The 21,775-nt window shown below is 47.6% G+C and overlaps 1 protein-coding gene across 1 annotated transcript in view; it reads left to right on the top strand.

The window, feature by feature from the left end:
- LOC124613171 (glucose dehydrogenase [FAD, quinone]-like) overlaps nucleotides 1–17,376 on the top strand; it is a 44,434-nt gene extending 27,058 nt beyond the window's left edge. Inside the window, exon 3 of the mRNA XM_047141799.1 lies at nucleotides 13,757–17,376. Within this exon, the coding sequence (XP_046997755.1) occupies nucleotides 13,757–15,316 (1,560 nt within the window). The 3' untranslated portion in view covers nucleotides 15,317–17,376. The remainder of the gene's footprint in view (nucleotides 1–13,756) is intronic.
- Nucleotides 17,377–21,775: the final 4,399 nt, after the last annotated feature.

The following is a 21,775-nucleotide window of genomic DNA, read 5'->3' as shown; positions in this document are numbered from 1 at the left end:
TTCATAACGATGACGCCATAATCAGCTGTGGTTACAGCTTTTCAGACTGTGTGGCTTTGTTGTAAACCTCTGCCCAGGGTTGCTGCTCTTAACCTCTTCTCACAGTCGGTGGAATTATTCAAGTATAACCTCATAGCCCAGATGGCAGAGACAGATTGTTCGAATATGTAATAAAATATTCAGCTGATTGTACACTTACGTCTCAAAAACTGATGAAAAATGTCTCGAACATGCTGAATGAATCTACTAAGCAAATACACTTAGCGCGAAGGTGTACCTTTTCATCCTTTAGCTTTGCTGCTACTCGCCATACGTTTGAACTACCGGCGATTAACATGCTTCTATATCTTTGCATTTACTTTCGCTTGACCAGGACACTGAAGGCACTCCTGCAGGTGAAGTGTTTCACACTGGCTCAGACAGAATGTTACAGCACCCCAGAACTTGTGTACGGCCCCTCTATGCGTACCACTGATCGCCACTCACAGCCAGGAGGGTGTGTGGTGATAGTTACCACTCTTCTTCTACATCTACATCCACATGGTTACTCTGCAATTCACACCTAAGTGACTGGCAGAGGGTTCATCGAACCAATTTCATACTACTTCTCTAACATTCTACTCTAGAATGGCGCGTGGGAAAAAGAAACACATAAATCTTTCAGTTCGAGCTTTTTAATTATCTTATTTTTTTACGATGATCAATTCTCCCTACGTATGAGGGTGTCAACAAAATATTTTCGCATTCGGAAGAGAAAGTTGGTGATTAAAATTTCGTAAATAGATCTCGCGGCAAAGAAAATCACCTTTGTTTCAGTGACTGCCACCCCAACTAGCGTATCATATCAGTGACACACTCACCCCTATTGCGCGATAACCCGAAACGAGCTGCCCTTCTTTGCACTTTTTCGATGTCGTCCGTCAATCCTACCTGGTAAGGATCCCACACCGCGCAGCAATATTCCAGCAGAGGACGGACAAGTGTAATATAGGCTGTCTGTTTAGTGGGTTCATCGCATCTTGTAAGTGTTTCTTGAGGAGGGGACAGTATCCATAGGAGACCATAGTACCTGAAGTACCTTTCTTTGCGGTGTGTGAGTCAGCACATCCATTCGCAGCAGCTTCGAATCGGCTCCGTTCCACCTCGAGTATTATCGCTTATAGTAGATGCATTACAAATTCCCCTTAAGCACGGAAGCTACAACGCTACTGAAAGTCGCTTGTTTTACAACGACAGAGAAACTTGGGATAAAATTTTCTAATTCATTGAAGCTACTGAGAAGTTTGTGTATCGAACTTTTGGTTTGTCAAAGTTAAGCTCACAAAAGACTCGCGTAACAAACAAGTGGAATTTTGCGGCAGACGCAGACAAGATGCATCGCTGTTCAAAGAGGAAACTCGCTGGAACGCAATATCATTGTTACATTATTCGCAAACTGAGTAAAATGCTACAGCAATTGACTTCGTATTAGCTATTTTCACTTCTTTGGAACGAACCGTTCAACAAGCGGAAAATGTTGAATTGCAGTAATCATGTAATAACCTGCTGCAATTATGTGAAAACAATTTTCTGAGCACTATTTACGGCCAAAGCTTTAGACCTTTATGGTTTATATGGCTCTAAGCACTGTGGGACTTAACATCTGAGGTCATCAGTCCCCTAGACTTAGAACTACTTAAACCTAAGGACATCACACACATCCATGCCCGAGGCAGGATTCGAACCTGCGACCGTAGCAGCAGCGCGGTTCCAAACTGAAGTGCCTAGAACCGCTCGGCCGCATCGGCCGGCGCTTAAGACCTCACAACTGTAACTCACATTACGTCGACTCACTACGAATTAGGTTACGCATGAAAATTGTAAGCTCCCGAGAAGTCCAAAAGATTGCGTAAATGACGTAAATGACGATACTACTATAGAAGTTAGGAGAGAGTACAGTCATAGTATGCAACTCAATATATACCAGAAATGTGTGTGGATCACGCAAAAGTTTGAAAATACACAGTTTGTCATTAGAGATACAAGTTTTGGTAAAGTGAGAAATGGGAAGGAGATATGAAAATATTAGAATGTAGACTGCAAAATGTGGCACAAAATTTATCTGACATACGTAGGACTAATCGTTCACAAAGAGAAAGAAGAAGTAGAATTTTAGGTATAAACAAACGCGCAAAATGGACAGATTTTGTGCTTAGTTATTATAATGTATTGTGTATTGAACCGGGGGCCTAGAAACGACGGAGAGGCTTCGTCCTGCCGTAGCCGTCAGTGGTTCGGCCCCCAGTGGACCTCCCCCCCGACCCACCCCCAGGAACGTCTCATGCCAGACGAGTGTAACCCCAAATATTTGCGTGGTACAGTAATTATGGTGTACGCGTACGTGGAGACAGTGTTTGCGCAGCAATCACCGACATAGTGAAACTGAGGCGGAATAAAGGGAACCAGCCCTCATTCGCGGAGGCAGATGGAAAACCGCCTTAAAAACCATACACAGGCTGGCCGGCACACCGGACCTCGACACTAATCCGCCGGGCGGATTCGTGTCGGGGACCGGCACACCTTCCCGCTCGGGAAGCAGCCCGTTAGAGTACGCGGCTAGTCGGGCGAACATTATTATAGTGACTACATACTCTCTAGTGTGCCAAATATTACTAACGTAACGTCACTTTATCCCCCCTGAAAACAGCGAAAACTGTGGAGCGTAAGATAGTATTTCTTTCGTTTGGGGCAGATAACAGTGGGGTTACGAAGCAGCTACATAAAACTTTTATAATTTTCGGTAGTTTTATGTTGTAGCGAGTAGTTGTTCGAAAGCTATAGAAATGCCCATTAAATTTTGTTTAGTGCGAAATTCGGTCCGAAGCTTTCTCATTCATTGCAGCATCATCTGCTCATCACTAGTGTTTTTGTTCACACCGAAAAGTGATACTGGATATCGATCAACGATATCGTCCTCAGAGTGAATGAGAGTAAGGAAATATACATTAATGTACATTGTTGCACTAAAAGTTCCAACACCAGAGAAGAAATTTTGCTTACTACGTGTTTACAGTACAGCAGGAATGATACACGATTAAATTTGCGGACGGTTTGGGAAGTAAAGGGTGAGAGGTTTGGTGCGCAGACTTGCCAACTCCGACAGGTAAAAATGGCTGTAAGACAACTGGGCAGAGAATCGAAGTGAGATTTGATGATAAGCACGGGCGCTTGGTGGAGTGCCAGTCCCTCGGAAGCCATGACCAGATGTTCTCTTTGGGTTCGAGGTTTGGAAATACGTGGCGGCCAGGACAAGAGTGGAACGCCGTCTGTGTGGGGCAGGTTTGGACGGCACAGGCAGCAGCCAGTCTTGCGTTGTCTTGTTGAATGATAACGTCGTGGAGATGTTACTGACCATGACGCGTGAGACGTGTGAATAAGGCCTGCCGTCCAAATTACCGGAAGTGGTCGCGTTGCACATCACACGTCAGATGCTGGGCAGCTCTGACACTGACGAATGCCGTCTGGCGGTACCGGTCGCTCACACTGGGATACGTTGGGCGTCGTACGGGGACTCGCTTGGAGAGACGAGAAGCTGCCAGGCGCTCCCCGCGGACAGCGCTCGTGCTGCCCTGGGGGCGCCGCCCCGCTCCCCCTGTGGATGCGGGTGCCTGTCTTCCTGCAAAGGATGCCATCTGCTGACTCGAGGCGTGTCGTGTGCTGCAGAGGCGAGTGAACCACGGGAGGCCGGGCTCTCGGACGCTGGTGACGCTGGGCTGTTGAGAGCAGCGACAACGCTGAACAGTCTTCGTGCAACAGACGCCTGTCGCTGCCGAATTGCAGGGCGTTTCAACTTCTTACACGAAGCGTGACACACGACCTTCTCACAAAGAAGCAACAGTCAAACGGGGTATCTGAATGTGAGGCCTTTAAGCAATGGCGGCCGGAGTGGCCGAGCGGTTCTAGCCGCTTCAGTCTGGAGCCGCGTGACCGTTACGGACCCAGGTTCGAATCCTGCCTCGAGCATGGATGTGTGTGATGTCCTTAGGTTAGTTAGGTTTAAGTAGTTCTAAGTTCTAGGGGACTGATGACCACAGATGTTAAGTCCCATAGTGCTCAGAGCCATTTGAACCATTTGAGCCTTTAAGCAATAATAATAATAATAATAATGGCGTGTGACGAGGGCCTCCCGTCGGGTAGACCGCTCGCCTGGTGCAACTGTTTCGATTTGACGCCACTTCGGCTACTTGCGCGTCGATAGGGATGAAATGATGATGATGATTAGGACAACACAACACCCAGTCCCTGAGCGGAGAAAATCTCCGACCCAGCCGGGAATCGAACCCCGGCCCTTAGGATTGACAGTCTACCGCGCTGACCACTCAGCTACCGGGCACGGAGCTTTAAGGAATATTCTGTTATATATAGAATGTAGACAGCCGTTACCCTATCTAGTTTGTGCACTTGCGCTGGAATCCTCATCATTTGTATATCCGCACATGTGTTACATTTTAAGAGAACTTGTCTGCCGCATGCCGCCGACACTGTGCTACAATTTTAATGCGTAGTAGTATGCTTACATAAATTCTGTGCGTATAGAGCAAGGAACCGCAGTTCTTAAGAGAGTAGAATCGCGTTTGGGAGGGGGCAGGTTAAGATCATTGACTCACTGCCATCCCGCCATACGCCATTTCAGCCATAAGCCAGCCCGTGACAAGACGGTACCTCCGACAGAATGTGGGTTTAAATTTTTATTGCGCTGATATCCAACTAAATCAGGGTTCCACCTCCAATCTGCACTCTCACGGATGGTTCTGATAACTCTCCTTGTGGTTCTTCATCCACGCCCCTCGTGAACACTTTAATTTACCTTCTTTCCATCCTCACCGAAGCATTAAATGCTTTCAAGATAATGAGCGGAAACAAGAAGCAGAAGTATCTCAAGTCATATTTGCATAAAATTTCTGTGCTACTAATGAGAATTACTCGAGTTAGGCAAAAATTACAGTAACAGCAAAAACATATTACCAAGCGTAATACGTTGTACGAAACCCGTTAGCATTCGAAACAGCTTCCAGTAGTCTCCCTATACCGGTAGGGGCGGGAACGAAGCTCTACAATGCACAGCCAAAATTACTTTACATATATTATCAAAAAATAATTTATTACACGAAGATTAGGTTTCAGCATTAAATCTCAAAGCTTACTTTTCCTGCACAGCTAAACGTCACATATCTTTACTTGTTCAAATGTTCAAATGTTTGTGAAATCTTATGGGACTTGACTGCTAAGGTCATCAGTCCCTAAGCTTACACACTACTTAATCTAAATTATCCTAAGGACAAACACACACACTCATGCCCGAGGGAGGACTCGAACCTCTGCCGGGACCAGCCGCACAGTCCATGACTGCAGCGACTCACACCGCTCGGCTAATCCCGCTCTTCTTTACTTCATATTGCAATTTCTAATGACACCATGCTACAAAAACAGAAGCTTAGCAGTTTGATGGCAACGCACATGAAGTCATGCTCAAGTTACAAGTTTTACACACCGATTGTAACTCAGCAAAGAAGGTCTTAAATCTAACATTAGTTTTCTAGAGTTTGGCTAACAACTGTACAAACTGAAGCCTGAGCTAGAAAATGTACCTGCGCTTTCCCGAATTTTGACGTAAATCAATTCCAGAACAATAAGAGGTAAGGTATCTCATCAGGATCAAGAACTCAGTAGTGAGAGCTTAGAATTAGATAGCAACACAAGTAAAAATTACCACTGCCGAGCTTACAACACGACAAATTAAGATTCTGACTCTGATTAGTTTAGTAAATTAAAACCCAGATTACTTAAATGAAGAGACTGGCTCTAAGTAATAGCACACGGATACAAGCTCCACTGTCAAATGGCTGCTTCCTGGCGTTTTAAAAGAACATCAGTCATCAAGAATCCCTCTGCAGTGCGTTAAGAAGGAACAAAATGTGAATGGAAATAGCTAAAACATAGATTTGTTACCACAAGGAACCAACATAACTGAAACGTAATCGATGTCCCTTACACACTTGTTACGTGCTATTGCTGTTGATTAGAATGTTAACGAAACACGACCAACTTGAGTTCACAGCTCTGTTCAAACTTTGATATAACAAACATAACTCAGCTTTCAGATGTAACCAGGATCCGGGAACAGCAGAAAATTCTCACCTCTTTCTAGAGGACGTGGTATGAGAAAACGACCTCCAAATAGCTTAGCTCTCTAGACCAGCTAGAATTAAAACAGTGGTGACAGGATACCGGAGTAATAATATCTGACAAGACTCCCACAATAGTCTGTCACATTGTCACCAACTCATTGTCAGGTCTAGAGGAGTGCACTGCAGAGTTACAAAATAGCAGACGGTGTCCTTACGTGCTCTTCACGACACTAACAGAGCCCACCCAGACACACAGGTACTTCCGGCAACTGCAGGCCGGGCCGGGCCGCTACGCCGGCGACACTCGACGCCTGAGACTGGCCCACCGCCGCCCACGGCAACGCACACCAGCTCGTACAGCCTCGCGCTCGCCGCACAAGGAACCTTGGCGCGGGAGAATTTCGAGACAACAATCCAAGTATCCCAGAAGTTAGAAAGCACAGTAAAACCAGCACTAAAGAATTTGACAAAAGCAAACCGGACGGTTCGCTCACAATGGATAAATATAGCTTCTGCATTGTTTTCAAAGGAAATAGTGGCAAGCTCAGATAGCGATGATGGAGGCTGGTCAGCGATCACGCGTCCTCATCTCCAAAGAAGACCACAGAGGCTGGATGATATGCGATGTTGCGACGCAGGTAGGCAAGGCAGGTGCAACAATTCGATCCTGTGCTCGAAAAGAAGCCCTGCACGATGCGTGGTGTGTAAACAGGGATCTGTTGTCCTGGAACACAGCATCACTGTTGTGGAGCAAACATTGCCCCACGGCACGGACATAATCAGTCAAAATAGTCAAATGTAACCGTGGGGCCTATGGAACACCACCATATGAGTGCCCATATCATCATCGAAACTCCGCCATGTTTCACTCTTGGGACGTTAACTAACCAAGAAGTTGGAAACAGAATGAAACAAGAACGATTCCACGAAATAAGTTTCTTCCATTGCTCCATAGCCCCCTTTTTATCGCTTCGGCATCAAGTTTTCGTGTGGCGAGCATTTGCGTCACTGATGAGTGGTTTTGGAATTCCAGCTGCATGTGCAATTCCCTGCTTACGGAACTCCTTCCGTGTTGTTTCGCTGCTGACAGCGTTCACCAGAACTGCTCTCAGTTCCGCAATGGCGGTCGCAACTCTCGTCCTCCTATATTTCGACACAGCACTCCTCAATGACCGTCTCTCGCGAACACTCGACACACAATTTCTCCTGCGTTGCGACTTAGTGGCTTATGTTTTCCCGCTTTCCTTATATGCGGTTCGATACGATGCTTCTTGAGACACCAAACAGTTTGTCTATCTCGGTTACGAAAGCACGCAACATAAGAGGACCAACAAATTTCCTGGTTTCAAGCAAGTAATTGGTATTGTAATTGTAAACTGTCGAAGCTGCGTTGGTAAAGTACCGGAACTTCAAGCGCTGATAGAAAGCACCGAAGCTGAAATCGTTATAGGTACAGAGAGCTGGCTGAAGCCAGAGATAAATTCTACTGAAATTTTTATAAAGGTACAGACGGTGTTTAGAAAGGATAGATTGCATGCAACCGGTGGAGGAGTGTTCGTCGCTGTTAGTAGTAGTTTATCCGATAGTGAAGTAGAAGTGGATAGTTCCTGTGAATTATTATGCGTGGAGGTTACACTCAACAACCGAGCTAGGTTAATAATTGGCTCCTTTTACCGACCTCCCGACTCAGCAGCATTAGTGGCAGAACAACTGAGAGAAAATTTCGAATACATTTCGCATAAATTTTCTCAGCATGTTATAGTCTTAGGTGGAGATTTCAATTTACCAGATATAGACTGGGACACTCAGATGTTTAGGACGGGTGGTAGGGACAGAGCATCGAGTGACATTATACTGAGTCCACTATCCGTAAATTACCTCGAGCAATTAAACAGAGAACCGACTCGTGGAGATAACATCTTGGACCTACTGATAACAAACAGACCCGAACTTTTCGACTCTGTATGTGCAGAACAGGGAATCAGTGATCATAAGGCCGTTGCAGCATCCCTGAATATCGAAGTTAATAGGAATATAAAAAAGGGAGGAAGGTTTATCTGTTTAGCAAGAGTAATAGAAGGCAGATTTCAGACTACCTAACAGATCAAAACGAAAATTTCTGTTCCGACACTGACAATGTTGAGTGTTCGTGGAAAAAGTTCAAGGCAATCGTAAAATGCGTTTTAGACAGGTACGTGCCGAGTAAAACTGTGAGGGTCGGGAAAAACCCACCGTGGTACAACAACAAAGTTAGGAAACTACTGCGAAAGCAAAGAGAGCTTCACTGCAAGTTCAAACGCAGCCAAAAGCTCTCAGACAAACAGAAGCTAAACGATGTCAAAGTTAGCATAAGGAGGGCTATGCGTGAAGCGTTCAGTGAATTCGAAAGTAAAATTCTATGTACCGTCTTGACAGAAAATCCTAGGAAGTTCTGGTCTTACGTTAAATCAGTAAGTGGCTCGAAACAGCATATCCAGACACTCCTGGATGATGATGGCATTGAAACAGAGGATGACACGCGTAAAGCTGAAATACTAAACACCTTTTTCCAAAGCTGTTTCACAAAGGAAGACCGCACTGCAGTTCCTTCTCTAAATCCTCGCACAAACGAAAAAATGGCTGACATCGAAATAAGTGTCCAGGGAATAGAAAAGCAACTGGAATCACTCTACAGAGGAAAGTCCACTGGACCTGACGGGATACCAATTCGATTCTACACAGTGTACGCGAAAGAACTTGCCCCCCTTCTAACAGCCGTGTACCGCAAGTTGCATGGGGGCTTATTTAAATGCAAGATTGAAAATATTTTTAATTTTTGTAGCTGTATGTCCGATTACGCTGTGTCTCGTAATCGGTTGGCCCTGACTAGAATTGTTACGCTATCTGACTGCAACAAACAATCTAAGAAAATTTTCGTAAACACAGTTAATTAATTAAGTCCCCAGCAACTATAAAACCTACAACACCAATAAGCACAAGAGTAACTGTTCTGTATGTGGGAGTGTGACTCAACGTCCACATCTGGCACGTTCTTCTCCAACAAGACAAGAATTTTTTAATTAACATTTATACTGAATTAATTAAAGAAAGTAAAAATACCATAATTACTCAAGAGAATCACAATTACACTCTAATCCAAGAACACAAGCCAGATGCTTTGTTGACTGAACCTGTAGTGACGCATTATTTCAGACACACAAATAATAAAAGAACATTGTGGATTTTACCTTCATATATATTGACGAAATGCACTCATTACAATAACATCTGCTATCTCTCCCATCAAATAACTGCATAAAACATGGAACAACACTCTTTACTACCACATCTCACTCCGACTTCACGACAAGCAGTGCCCACTAGCACATCTCGGTACGACTGACTACAACGAGCTCTCAACAAGCACTCTCGGCCATGAACTCTCGACAACCACTGTGGAGGCGGCTTAATAGTACCCAGTCTTCAAGAATGGTCGTCGAGCAGATGTGAAAAACTATAGACCTAGATCTCTGACATCGATCTGTTGTAGAATTTTAGAACATGTTTTTTGCTCGAGTATCATGTCGTTTTTGGAAACCCAGAATCTACTATGTAGGAATCAACATGGATTCCGGGAACAGCGATCGTGTGAGACCCAACTCGCTTTATTTGTTCATGAGACCCAGAAAATATTAAATACAGGCTCCCAGGTAGATGCTATTTTTCTTGACTTCCGGAAGGCGTTCGATACAGTTCCGCACTGTCGCCTGATAAACAAAGTAAGAGCCTACGGAATATCAGACCAGCTGTGTGGCTGGTGCTGTAGTATACAGAGAAGTTGCAGCATTAGAAAATTGTAGCGAAATGCAGGAAGATCTGCAGCGGATAGGCACTTGGTGCAGGGAGTGGCAACTGACCCTTAACATAGACAAATGTAATGTATTGCGAATACATATAAAAAAAGGATCCTTTATTGTATGATTATATGATAGCGGAACAAACACTGGTAGCAGTTACTTCTGTAAAATATCTGGGAGTATGCGTGCGGAACGATTTGAAGTGGAATGATCATATAAAATTAATTGTTGGTAAGGCGGGTACTAGGTTGAGATTCATTGGGAGAGTCCTTAGAAAATGTAGTCCAACACTCGTTCGACCTATACTTGAGTATTGCTCATCAGTGTGGGATCCGTACCAGATCGGGTTGACGGAGGAGATAGAGAAAATCCAAAGAAGAGCGGCGCGTTTCGTCACAGGGTTATTTGGTAACCGCGATAGCGTTACGGAGATGTTTAGCAAACTCAAGTGGCAGACTCTGGAAGAGAGGCGCTCTGCATCGCGGTGTAGCTTGCTCGCCAGGTTTCGAGAGGGTGCGTTTCTGGATGAGGTATCGAATATATTTCTTCCCCCTACTTATACCTTCCTAGGAGATCACGAATGTTAAATTAGAGAGATTAGAGCGCGCACGGAGGCTTTCAGACAGTCGTTCTTCCGGCGAACCACACGCGACTGGAACAGGAAAGGGAGGTAATGACAGTGGCATGTAAAGTGCCTTCCGCCACACACCGTTGGGTGGCTTGCGGAGTATAAATGTAGATGCAGATGTAGAATTCACTTAGTTCCGACATAATGCACTCGAGCTGCACGAAACGCCCTTCTGACCACAACTAGCACCTGCAGCTTATGGAGGACGCTGCACAGTTGCCACTGGTACTCAGATACAACAGCGCATGTTTGGCGAGCATCTACATATTTTTGCCCATCCCCTACGTATTCAAACGCGAAATGGGTCTCTGGAGGTACTGAACAGTAGTTTTTACATCTTATACGACATGCTAGGGCCCAATCTCGTTCGAGTGTCGTGGAGAGGTGTCTACATATCTACGGATTGGACACTACGAAATGGCACAAGTCTACCCACTCTAACACGTGGACACACTGTTTAATATATCCGCCGTCCGCGGATAGGAAAATCTCAGTGTGGGTTATAGCGTTTTTATGTAAACTAAAGTCTTTCTTCAAAATTTACAAAACAATATTCGTGAGGTAGCACTGATCCTCCAAGCCTACCAATAACTAAATCAGAGATTCTTCCAAACATAAACTGCCTGTAGTAACCACACAACTTCACCAGCCCAAGCCCCGGGCGTCTCGTGAAGAGCGGCGCGGAGTCCACGTTGCCGTCACCTGAGTCCGAGGACGAGCAGAGGCCCTGCGAGGATGGCTCGGGTACGCTGGCGGCGGTGGACGATGACGCGGGGGCTGCGATGACACCAGTGGGGTCGCTCGGCGTGAACCGCCTCTTCAGGTTTTTTTTTTTTTCTTTATTGATTTTCAATTCAATTCCCCCCGAAGGGGGCGGGCTGGCTGCAGCTTACTACGCTGCTCTACAGCCTACAGACTTTTTTTTAAAAAAAGGAAGAAGAAAGAAACAAGAAAAAACAGGCGAGAAAATGGTGATTTAAAGTGGAAAATAGCGTAAAAATGCGGAAAGTTAAAACAGAAAGCAAAAGGGGACGGCAATGTTGATAAAATACACAGGAATCATACAAGTAACATAGTAGACACACAATTAAAAGACATGGCGACAGTCTGGTTTCTGTTCGCAAGTGATAAAAAGGACACCCAGCGACAGTATGATGGCTGTTCGGTACACTTCCCAAAAGACACAACACGGAGCACGCACTGGAAAAACACACTGTAAAACACTGCACGAAGAAGGCGGCACAAAGATGGCACTCCCGATCCAAGGCAGATGGGGGGGGAGGACCTGGAGGAGGGGGAAAAACATGGAGGGAGGAGAGGAAAAAACGAAAATGGGGGGGGGGGGGGGAACCAAGGAGGGAGAGGACTAATAAAGGGGGAGAAGGGCAGACGCGAGACGGAATGAGAGGAGGCAGAGGAGAGAAATGTAAAAGGACTCGGGGGAGAGAAGGGGGCAAAGAGAGGGGAGGTGTGGAAGAAAGAGGATGGAAGGGGGGGAGAGGGAGCCCGGGAAAAGGACAGAGGAAAAGAGGGGGAGTGAGGATCAGAGTTGATATGAGGGATAAATGGAGGGAGAGAGGGCATCATCTGGGAGGGGGAGTTGACGGAAGCCACCTTGGGAAAGGAGATGAAGGGTATAGAGATGGAGGGTAGGGGGGATGCAACAGTGAAGATGTGGCAGGGGGCGGGGATCAGAGAGGAGAGGAGCAACCAGGGGGTGAGGGGGTTCAAGACGGCGAGAGGTGTAGAGGATGCGGATATGTTTGAGGAATAGGAGCAGATGGGGGAAAGGAGTTTGAGGAGTCGGAGGCGGTTGTGGGCTTTGGATTGGACGGAGCAGAGATGAGGGATCCAGGTGAGGTGACGGTCAATGGTGAGGCCAAGGTAGGTGAGGGTGGGGGTAAGGCGGACAGGACGGGCGCAGACAGTATGGGAGAAATCCAGGAGCCGGAAGGAGCGAGTGGTACGACCTACGATGACGGCCTGGGTCTTGGAAGGGTTGAGTTTCAGGAGCCACTGGTTACACCATGCAGCAAAAAGGTCAAGGTGATTCTGGAGAAGGCGTTGGGACCGGTGGAGGGTAGGAGCGAGGGCGAGGAATCCGGTGTCATCAGCATATTGCAATAGGTGTACTGGAGGGGGTGGGGGTTGGGGCATACCTGCCGTGTACAGGAGGCAGAGGAGAGGGGCACACCTGCAGAGGGGTAGAAGGTGTGGGAATTGGCATTATGGATGGTAACATAGGAGGGGCGGTAGGAGAGGAAGGAGGCCATCAGACGGATGTAGTTGATAGGAAGGGCGTAGGTTTGGAGTTTAAACAGGAGACCGGGATGCCAGACATGGTCGTAGGCCTTTTCGAGGTCAAGGGATACAAAAATGGCGGAGCGACGGGAGTTAAGCTGGAGGGAGAGGAGATGAGTGAGGCGGAGGAGTTGGTCATCAGCAGACAAGGAAGGTCGAAAGCCCTCTTCATGCTCCTGGGCAAGCCTAAATACTGCTCGGCGCATGGATATGGCTGGCTCTATTTGCAGTCACGTGTCGAGCGGAAGGAAAGAGGTCCGCGGCTGTAGCGAACTCTTGCGGCGCCGTGAACGCCTCGTGGTGGGCTCTGGGAAGCGTCTGTGTTTCCGGGACGACTGGCCAGGCTGACCCCTACTCGGACCGGGGCCCGTTGTACCGGACTGCTTCGCGGGAAGCGAGAGTTGGAGGCGTTTAGTCTGGACACAGTACTGTTTGTAGTGTTCGTGGTGCTCCGTATCGTTACAGCATAAGTAGTCCGCCCTGGTAGTTGAGTGGTCAGCGTGACAGACTGTCAATCCTAAGGGCCCGGGTTCGATTCACGGCTGGGTCGGAAGTTTTCTCCATTCAGGGACTGGGTGTTGTGTTGTCCTAATCTTCATCATTTCATCTCCATCGACGCGCAGGTCGCCGAAGTGGCGTCAAATCGAAAGACCTGCACCAGGCGAACGGTCTACCCGACGGGAGGCCGTAGCCATACGACATTTCCATTTCCACAGCATAAGTAATTTAATTGTCACGCTTTGACAATACGGAAGCTGCTTTGTGTACGTGAACCTTTCTTTAGGAGTTTGATGGCACTCGTGAGGTGGAGTGTTCTGTCGCAGGCGGACTGGCAGTTCGAGACGGAGCCGGACCCCCGCGCGTGCCGCGCCTACCGCGGCGGCCGGTGCGCGTGGCCGCGCGGCAAGGCGCTGGGCGGCTCCAGCGTGCTCAACTGGATGATCCACGTGCGCGGGCCCGTCCAGGACTACGACGTGTGGGCGGCGCTCGGCAACGACGGCTGGTCCTACCGCGACGTGCTGCCCTTCTTCATGAAGTCGCAGGACTTGGAGGCGGACGAGCTGAGGCGCCGCCCGCACGCGGCCGCCGTCCACGGCACGGGCGGCGGTCTGCGCGTCAGCAAGTTCGGCCCCGACGACCCGTTCATGCGGACGCTCAGCGACGCCGCCAGGGAGGCGGGCCAGAAAGTCGTCGACGACTTCAACTCGGACGGCTACCTCGGCTTCACCAACAACTTCGGTACGGTGAGGAACGGGACCAGGTGGAACGTGGCTAAGGCGTTCCTCGTACCGGCGAAGAGCCGAGAGAATCTCCACGTCGTGAAGCATGCACACGTCACCAAAGTCCTCGTCGATCCCGCGACGAAGAAGGCGTACGGAGTCCAGTACCTCAAAGACGGGAACGTGCGCGAGGTGAAGGTCGCGAAGGAAGTGGTAGTGTCTGCGGGAGCCGTCAACACCCCACAAGTTCTCATGCTGTCCGGTATCGGGCCGAAGGAACACTTGGAGGAACTGGGAATACCGGTGGTGAAGGACCTCAGAGTCGGATACAACCTTCAAGATCACACCATTTACACCGGACTCGCGTACCTCACGGAGAATTCTGAGCGAGATTTGGAGCGTAAGAAGAATCAAGTGCTGCAGGGCGCTTTCGAGTACTTGACGAACAGGACGGGTATCCTGTCCAACACCGGCCTGACCAGCTACCAGGGTTTCGTGAGGACGGGCAGTGCCCCGGACGACGACGAAACCTACTCGGACATCCAGTACCACTATGCGAGGTTCGAGCCGACCTTCAAGGAGTGGATGGAGGCGTTCCTGGAGGCGGGCAGCTACGGCGACGAGTACCGCACGGCGCTGCGGCTGCTGGCCGAGCGGCACGACGTGGTGCTGGTGCTGCCCACGCTGCTGGGGCCCACCAGCCGCGGCCGCATCTCGCTGCGCAGCCGCGACCCCGCCGACCCGGTCGTCATCGAGGCGGGCTACTACAGCGACCCCAGGGACTTGGACAACATGCTGGCCGGCATCCGGCTGGCGCACCGCCTCGGCACCACGGAGGCGATGCGCCGCGCCGGCGTGCTCGTCAGGGACGTGCCGGTGGCGGCGTGCGCCGGGCTGCCGCCGCTCACCGACCAGTACTGGCGCTGCGCCATCCCCCAACTCACCACCACGCTCTACCACCCGGCCGGCACCGCCAAGATGGGGCCCGCCGCCGACCCCGACGCCGTCGTTGACCCGCGGCTGCGCGTGCACGGCGTGCGCGGCCTGCGCGTCGCCGACGCCTCCGTCATGCCGCTCGTCGTCAGGGGCAACACCAACGTGCCGTCCGTCATGATCGGCGAGAAGTGCGCCCACATGGTGGCCGAGGACTGGCGCCACCACTGACGGCCGCTGTCGCCCTAGTCTCGCGAATTTTTAACTGCACGCAGTGTCCACATTCTGACGTACCGCTCCTCCTGCTACCCCCCCACGTTCGAAAGCCTTCAGCACCACCCACCGACACGGCTATCTGCAAACGACTGGGTCAGTAGTCGAATGTAAAATGCTAAACCTGTAGGACGAAAGTCGTATTATAAGGACACAGCGTCAGGCACCTCCAACTGTTCGTATCTAAAACACACACTGTCATTTCATAGTGACATCGACGCTAGAAAATCAACAGAAGCAAAACAAAATTTATAGGCAACACTGAATTTAAGTTGGGCTTCTTAACCTGAACAAAGAGTTGTCCTCTCACCAGAATACAGCGACAACACATAATATGCTGACAATACAATACAAAGGAAAATGTTACTTGAAAGGAAACGCGAACAGAAATTATCCGGGAAATACGTTTTGTTTTATCTCACGTAAGGATCACAAAGATGTCATCGAAATGGGTTTGGTGTTGAACAATTTACTACTACAGTTCTCTTGTCTAAAATGAGACCTGCCGAAATATTCAGTTACCAACTTCATATTATTACACCGCGAATAAAGCTTATGTTTCTCTTATTAACATTCTTTGAATCTCAGAGCCTCTTCTTGCAGTTAGTTCCCTCCTTTCCAGCGACAGAATTTCTCTTTCTCTCTAGAAAACCTACTGCAAACCCCCTTCAACTTTCGCTGTGAGAACTGCTCCTCTGAGGCGTCCACAGCCACAGTGAGAGCTCAGTCCCCCCAACCCGCCACACTCACTTATCGTACTCAGTACTCCACCCCACCCACCGCACTCAGTAGCTCAACACCCACTGTGCCATCGCTTGGTACACTTTCCAATTTCTTAACTCTTTCCGATCGTCGGCCTCCTAAACAACAACGACAAAGAGGTCTTATGCCCACATACTACCGTCTACTTCGCTGTCGAGTAAGATTAGTTTCTCGCTTTCGTCGTAGTCCAGAAGCCACAGAGACTGCTTACAAAGAAACAGCAGCGTTCTGCAGCTCACGACCCAGAGGCTTTTGGTGCACACCAACACCCCCGATAACCCCAGGGCCACTGTGGTGTCATAGCTATTCCCAATACACAATTTGTTTCTACGATCACAAAAATTCTCGTCGTACTATTGGTTTCATCCCATACCGATGATCTCCAGATGTGTTTAAAATATACCCTATTTTACCAGAGCCCTTAAAGGTTTCACACTCAACTTTACTCGTCAGTTAACTTTAGTGACGCCAGAGTTCCCAATGGCACAGCAATCGACCGAACGCGCGCAGATAAGCGAGGTTTCTGCCTTCCTCACACCGCTGAACAATGGACTCCCAGGCCACACTCTCCCACTGCGGACCACCGCATCGCTCAGGGAGACGTTACATTCCTTGCAGCCGAGATGTGGCCGGCGTCAGTTACAAAAGTGTGCTCAGCGTTTCCCCACCGGCCTTTAACTATATCAAGCTATTTGCTGCCATCAAGCTATTTACTACCATCACAGCAAGTAGTATCTCCACCTGAAAAATTTAATTAAATCTCCTTAATGCTATCGCTATCCGTTGTTCTACGAATTTCTCACATTACTGATTATTATTACACAAACACACTAACGCCGCCGTATGTTCTTAAGATCACGAAAAGACATTGGCTTTCTCCTTACACCGGACGTGAGTGCTGGTTCTCACAGAACGATGTTGGTGTAGGTACCAGCAGGTTCACGATCCCAGCAATGTTGCTTGATGTCTTCAAGTGTGTCTAAGCCTGTTTGGAGTCGTATTATTTTGAAAGTCGTCAGACTTGCTTTCCTGCACGGATTCACAGACATACTTAAGACATCTGGAACTACTTCTCCGGCAGCTACCTTCCGCAAGTGTGTAGACAGATAAGACAATTACAAAAATATTAATACTAAACTGTTTGGCAAACATGCATAACAATGATTTTCTACATGAATTTAAATTTTACTGGTGTCTGTGCAAGCTTTAATGTGTACTAAGTTTACACTTTTTCAAAATAAAACTGTCAAAATATAGGTTTTATATGATTTTATTCGCAAAAAATTCACTGAGAAATAATAATTCCTGCTGCATAACCCATTGTAAGCACTGAAGCATTTTACAAGAGATGCAAGAATCTAACTGTGAGCTCTTAGCGAAGAGTAAGGAATAACACTGCGTTGTATAGATGTAGGATGGGATGTTTCGGGCAGGGTTTTTCATGGGCAGTATATCAAGAGTGGAGAAAGTAATCCATCTTATTAATGGGAACGTTCTGTGAAAATAGTGCAGTCTGACTGTGTTCTTTGTTGAGCACACACTTGTTATCAGCGGATCGAAAGCATCATAGCTTTCCTCACAGAGCAGCGACAGATGGACGCGGAGCAGCTATTTTTGGCAACTTTACTAAAAAAAATTACATTATCCATATGAATTATAAAAATGGATACACATATGTACATACGTGCCTATCTTCACCTCTTCTCCTAAACCACTCGGCCAATTTCAACCAAGCGTAGTGCACGAATCGTTTACTCTGTAGAAAGAACCGCTGTGAGGGTAAGAACCACCCATCCATCAGAGGGCTTGAGGAGGGTGCGAAGGAGCAGTGCAGCCCACGACGCGAGAATACCCGCATTTTAGGCGTCCATATTTGAGAATGAGGACTTGCAACAAACTTTACACGTGATTTCGAACTGTTACGAAACTTCTCGCTGAGGATGCTCACAAAATGACGAAAGGAAGAAAGGTCATGGCATTCTCCATTTTTGCTGTTCGTGCTGTAAAACTGCCACATGAAGCGCGCGGTTTAAATTTACTACTCCTCCACTACTAATTTTACAGTCAGTATACGCATGTATCACTGAATGTATCAAGAAACTTCCATCATTGTACAACACTTAGTTCGGAAGGTATGTCGTTACAAACGCTAAGATACACGAAAACTACTCAGTCATCCGAAACGTTTACAATCATAACTTCGTTGCTGTTAATTCCATCAGCGACACTTTCCAGTATCCACATCTGCCGCTGAATGTACATACATAAACATATGATTGTAGGGCTTACAGTTCAGGAGCTATGACTTCAAATATTAAGATGAGTGAAAAATTGTCCCATCATCCACGACTTTTTAATTTATTACTCTTTTGCTACTAATTATATTAGGAACACATTTTGCAGGTGGTATCCACAAATGGCACTGAATGTACCTACAAAGATATATCCTTGTCCGAGATACATTTCAGCAGATAAGACGTCTTAAACTGTCGCATCACGTTCTAATTATTACTTCTTTACCAATAACTCTATTCACAGCGCAATTTGCAGGGAGTAGGGACACGTACGACTGAATTTCCTTGCAAAATTGTATCATTGTGCAGCAGATAGTTCAGCAGATACAGCATCATAAACATTGAGATGGGGGAAAATGAAACTGTTGGGCAAAATTTGCTAGACATACAGGTGAAATACGTTACAAAAACGCGTGAAATTTATTAAATATGTGTGAAATATATTCGGCATGTGCACACGTGGATGAAGTCATGGGAAAAATATCATCCTACACCCCTGAACGATTTCAATCAAATTTGGAACACATATTAGTTACAATCTGTAAAGAAATACTGTAGGTGTAAGAACCACTAGCCTACTACTGGAGTGAGGGTGATAACGTGGAGAGAGAAGGGAGGACGAGGAGATGGACGGCAGCAATGGGAAGTAGGAGGTAGGCTCAGATATGTGGAGGAGGAGGAGTAGAACGACAGGTGTAGGGGTGGGGGAAGAGAGAAGGGAGAGGAGCAGGAAAGAGGACGAGGTGGACAGAGACAGGGGGAGGAAGAGATAAGCAGAGAGATGATGGAGCAGGAAATGAACAGAAAGAGAGGTAGGAGGAAATGGACAGAGAAAGGGGGAGGCGGAAGTGGAATTAGGGGGAGGACAGAGTGGGGAGGAGCAGATTGACAGGGAGAGGGGGGAGGAAGAGATGGACAGAGTGTGAGGTGTGTGTGTTCAAATGTGTGTGAATTCGTAAGGGACCAAACTGCTGACGTCATCGGTCCCTAGACTTTCACAGTACTTAAACTAACTTATGCTAAGAACAACACATGCCCGAGGGAGGACTCGAAGCTACGGAGGGAGGGCCAGCGCAATCCGTGACATGGCGCCTCAAACCACACGGCCACTCCGGACGGACTGTGGAGGTGGACAGAGAGGTGGGGCGGTGGAGATCGACGGAGAGAGGGCGAAGGAGGAGATGGACCAACAGAAGATTGGGTACTCAGCTGCTATACATTTGCCGTCTAGGGTTTATGCCGAATCGTGCTAATACAAAGGAAAAAGTACAATGAAATTCTGGAATACAGTTGTACATAAACTAGTGTTGTTACATAAACTGCAGCGTAATTACAGCAATAAAATGCTAAATCTGTATCTACATCAGCATATGTTTTAGACAAGCCATCTTAAGGTGTGTAGCGGAGGGTAATTCTAGTACTAGCATGTTATAATTTTTTCACTAATCGTGCGTGGGAAAAATGATTCCGGGTTAGGCTTGTAACACCACCCGCCGATGCAGAGTCCTTAAACTCCAGGCAGCCGAGCCGGTCATAAACTGTTCATCATACAGTTTTCAGACCGTAGCAGTGGCTCTACAGAAATCTGCGAGCTGCCTAGCCGTCTGTTGAGCTGTACCTCAGACTCGACTGGAGAAAGGAGTCACATCGTTCCTAGTCGTAGGCAGGGGTCAACACGCTGCACTGAACCGTCAAATGAATGAATTGGCCCAGATACTAAACTGCTGGTGAGAGTTGAATTCGTGTGAGAGACCCAACAGTATACAGGGATGGTTGTTAAGCACGCTGTGTGGAGAGCGTAGTCTCACTGCAACGTTCGTCCAATGGAAACGATGGAGCCCACATGCGACCGGCATTACTCTCTTCTGCTCGAAGTAACGAGAGGCAAACTTCCCTCTCACTCTACGCAGCAAGTGCGGAGAGTCAGAACCGTCTTGCTGCAGACGTTACCGAGCCAGGGAGGGGCTCTGGCCGTCTCAAGTTTCACGGCTTATGAACATCTGCACACCGGTGTGCTCCCGACATAAAAAATTATGTCTAGTAGCAACTGTTGGGAGAGGAAGCTGCCAAGGATTGCCTGCTGCGACTTGGAGAACTGACGATTTGTTATGTCTACAGACGTTTCACATCCTGCCTTGGCTTCAACCGTCGAAAGACAGTCGTTTTTGTACTACTGTGTAACACCCCACCTGTCACGTAGCTGGTTTTGGCGTGTGTTCACCCCAACTAATTGACTAACAGATCAACAGAGAGTGCAAAACTGCCGCAATATCGGATAACGCAAAAAAGTAATATGGCCCTGTGACTGAACTGCGATGGCAGTGTTGACATTAATTTATTCATAATTGATCACTTTTAATTAAAAGGGGTGCACATTGATGTTATATTCAGCTATTGAATACCAGATGCAAATGTTGAACATAAAATTAATTAAGAAAGTGACTTGGGATTTCAAGCACTTGATTAAAAACAGATGCTGTCGATTAGCACAAATTTATTTTAACTCCCGACCTTCAATCATCACATTACAAGACTCTCCTATCAGGCAGTGGTAATAAATTGCGTTTGTGTGAAGTAAAGCGCGATAACTCAAAAGTAATTCCTATCGACTGATCCAGGCGTAATGCGAAGTGCGAGAAGAATTCTACAATACACGCCACATGAAACCCTCGTGGAAACTTTGACGACGTGATCCAACAAATTAATCAGTGGCCGGAGCGGGCGCAATATCACCGAGTACAGCGTGGCGGAGCGGCGTCGTTGTGTGGACGTCGGCCGACCTCGTGGTGCTGCAAGGCTGCGCTCGTCTATTCACTCCTAGCTATCTTGCTCAGTACATAGCTGAACCAAAACTTTCTATCTCCAAGCTCAATCGTTCCATTTGCTAAGTCCTAAACTGCAGAGATGCTCACTCTTTCTCAGGCAAGCTGAATAAAGAACGCCACGTCCGCACTCTAGGCCAGCTGGGAACGGAAGACCACTACGGAGACTTCTCACAGTCCGCTCTTCGCCTCGGTTTCCCCTCCAGCAAAATCACTTACGCCAATTGCAGCGCAAGTCGCATTAATTACGCGTCGCTTCCCAGCGCCGATCAATGCCTGCTCTGGGAAGTGAACAAATTCCCACAAAATTTCCCTTCCTCTCAACTTCTGCTATTTAGCTCCTCCCAGGCCACCCATCAAGTTTAGCGTCTGCACAGACACCAATTTTTCCGGAATTCTGACTCACAGGAGAGTACTTCAAATTCCTTGGTCCTACGTTCCCATCAGAGGCCGGCGTATTTCTTTTAGTAGCTCTTCACCTGATTTACTTCACACTCTGCTGGCCGTGAATTCAGTGTGAAGTTGCTATAGTCACGAAC

This window comes from Schistocerca americana, chromosome 4 (assembly GCF_021461395.2).
Source record: "Schistocerca americana isolate TAMUIC-IGC-003095 chromosome 4, iqSchAmer2.1, whole genome shotgun sequence".
NCBI lineage: Eukaryota > Metazoa > Arthropoda > Insecta > Orthoptera > Acrididae > Schistocerca > Schistocerca americana.
This window is presented reverse-complemented; position numbering and strand designations above follow the sequence as displayed.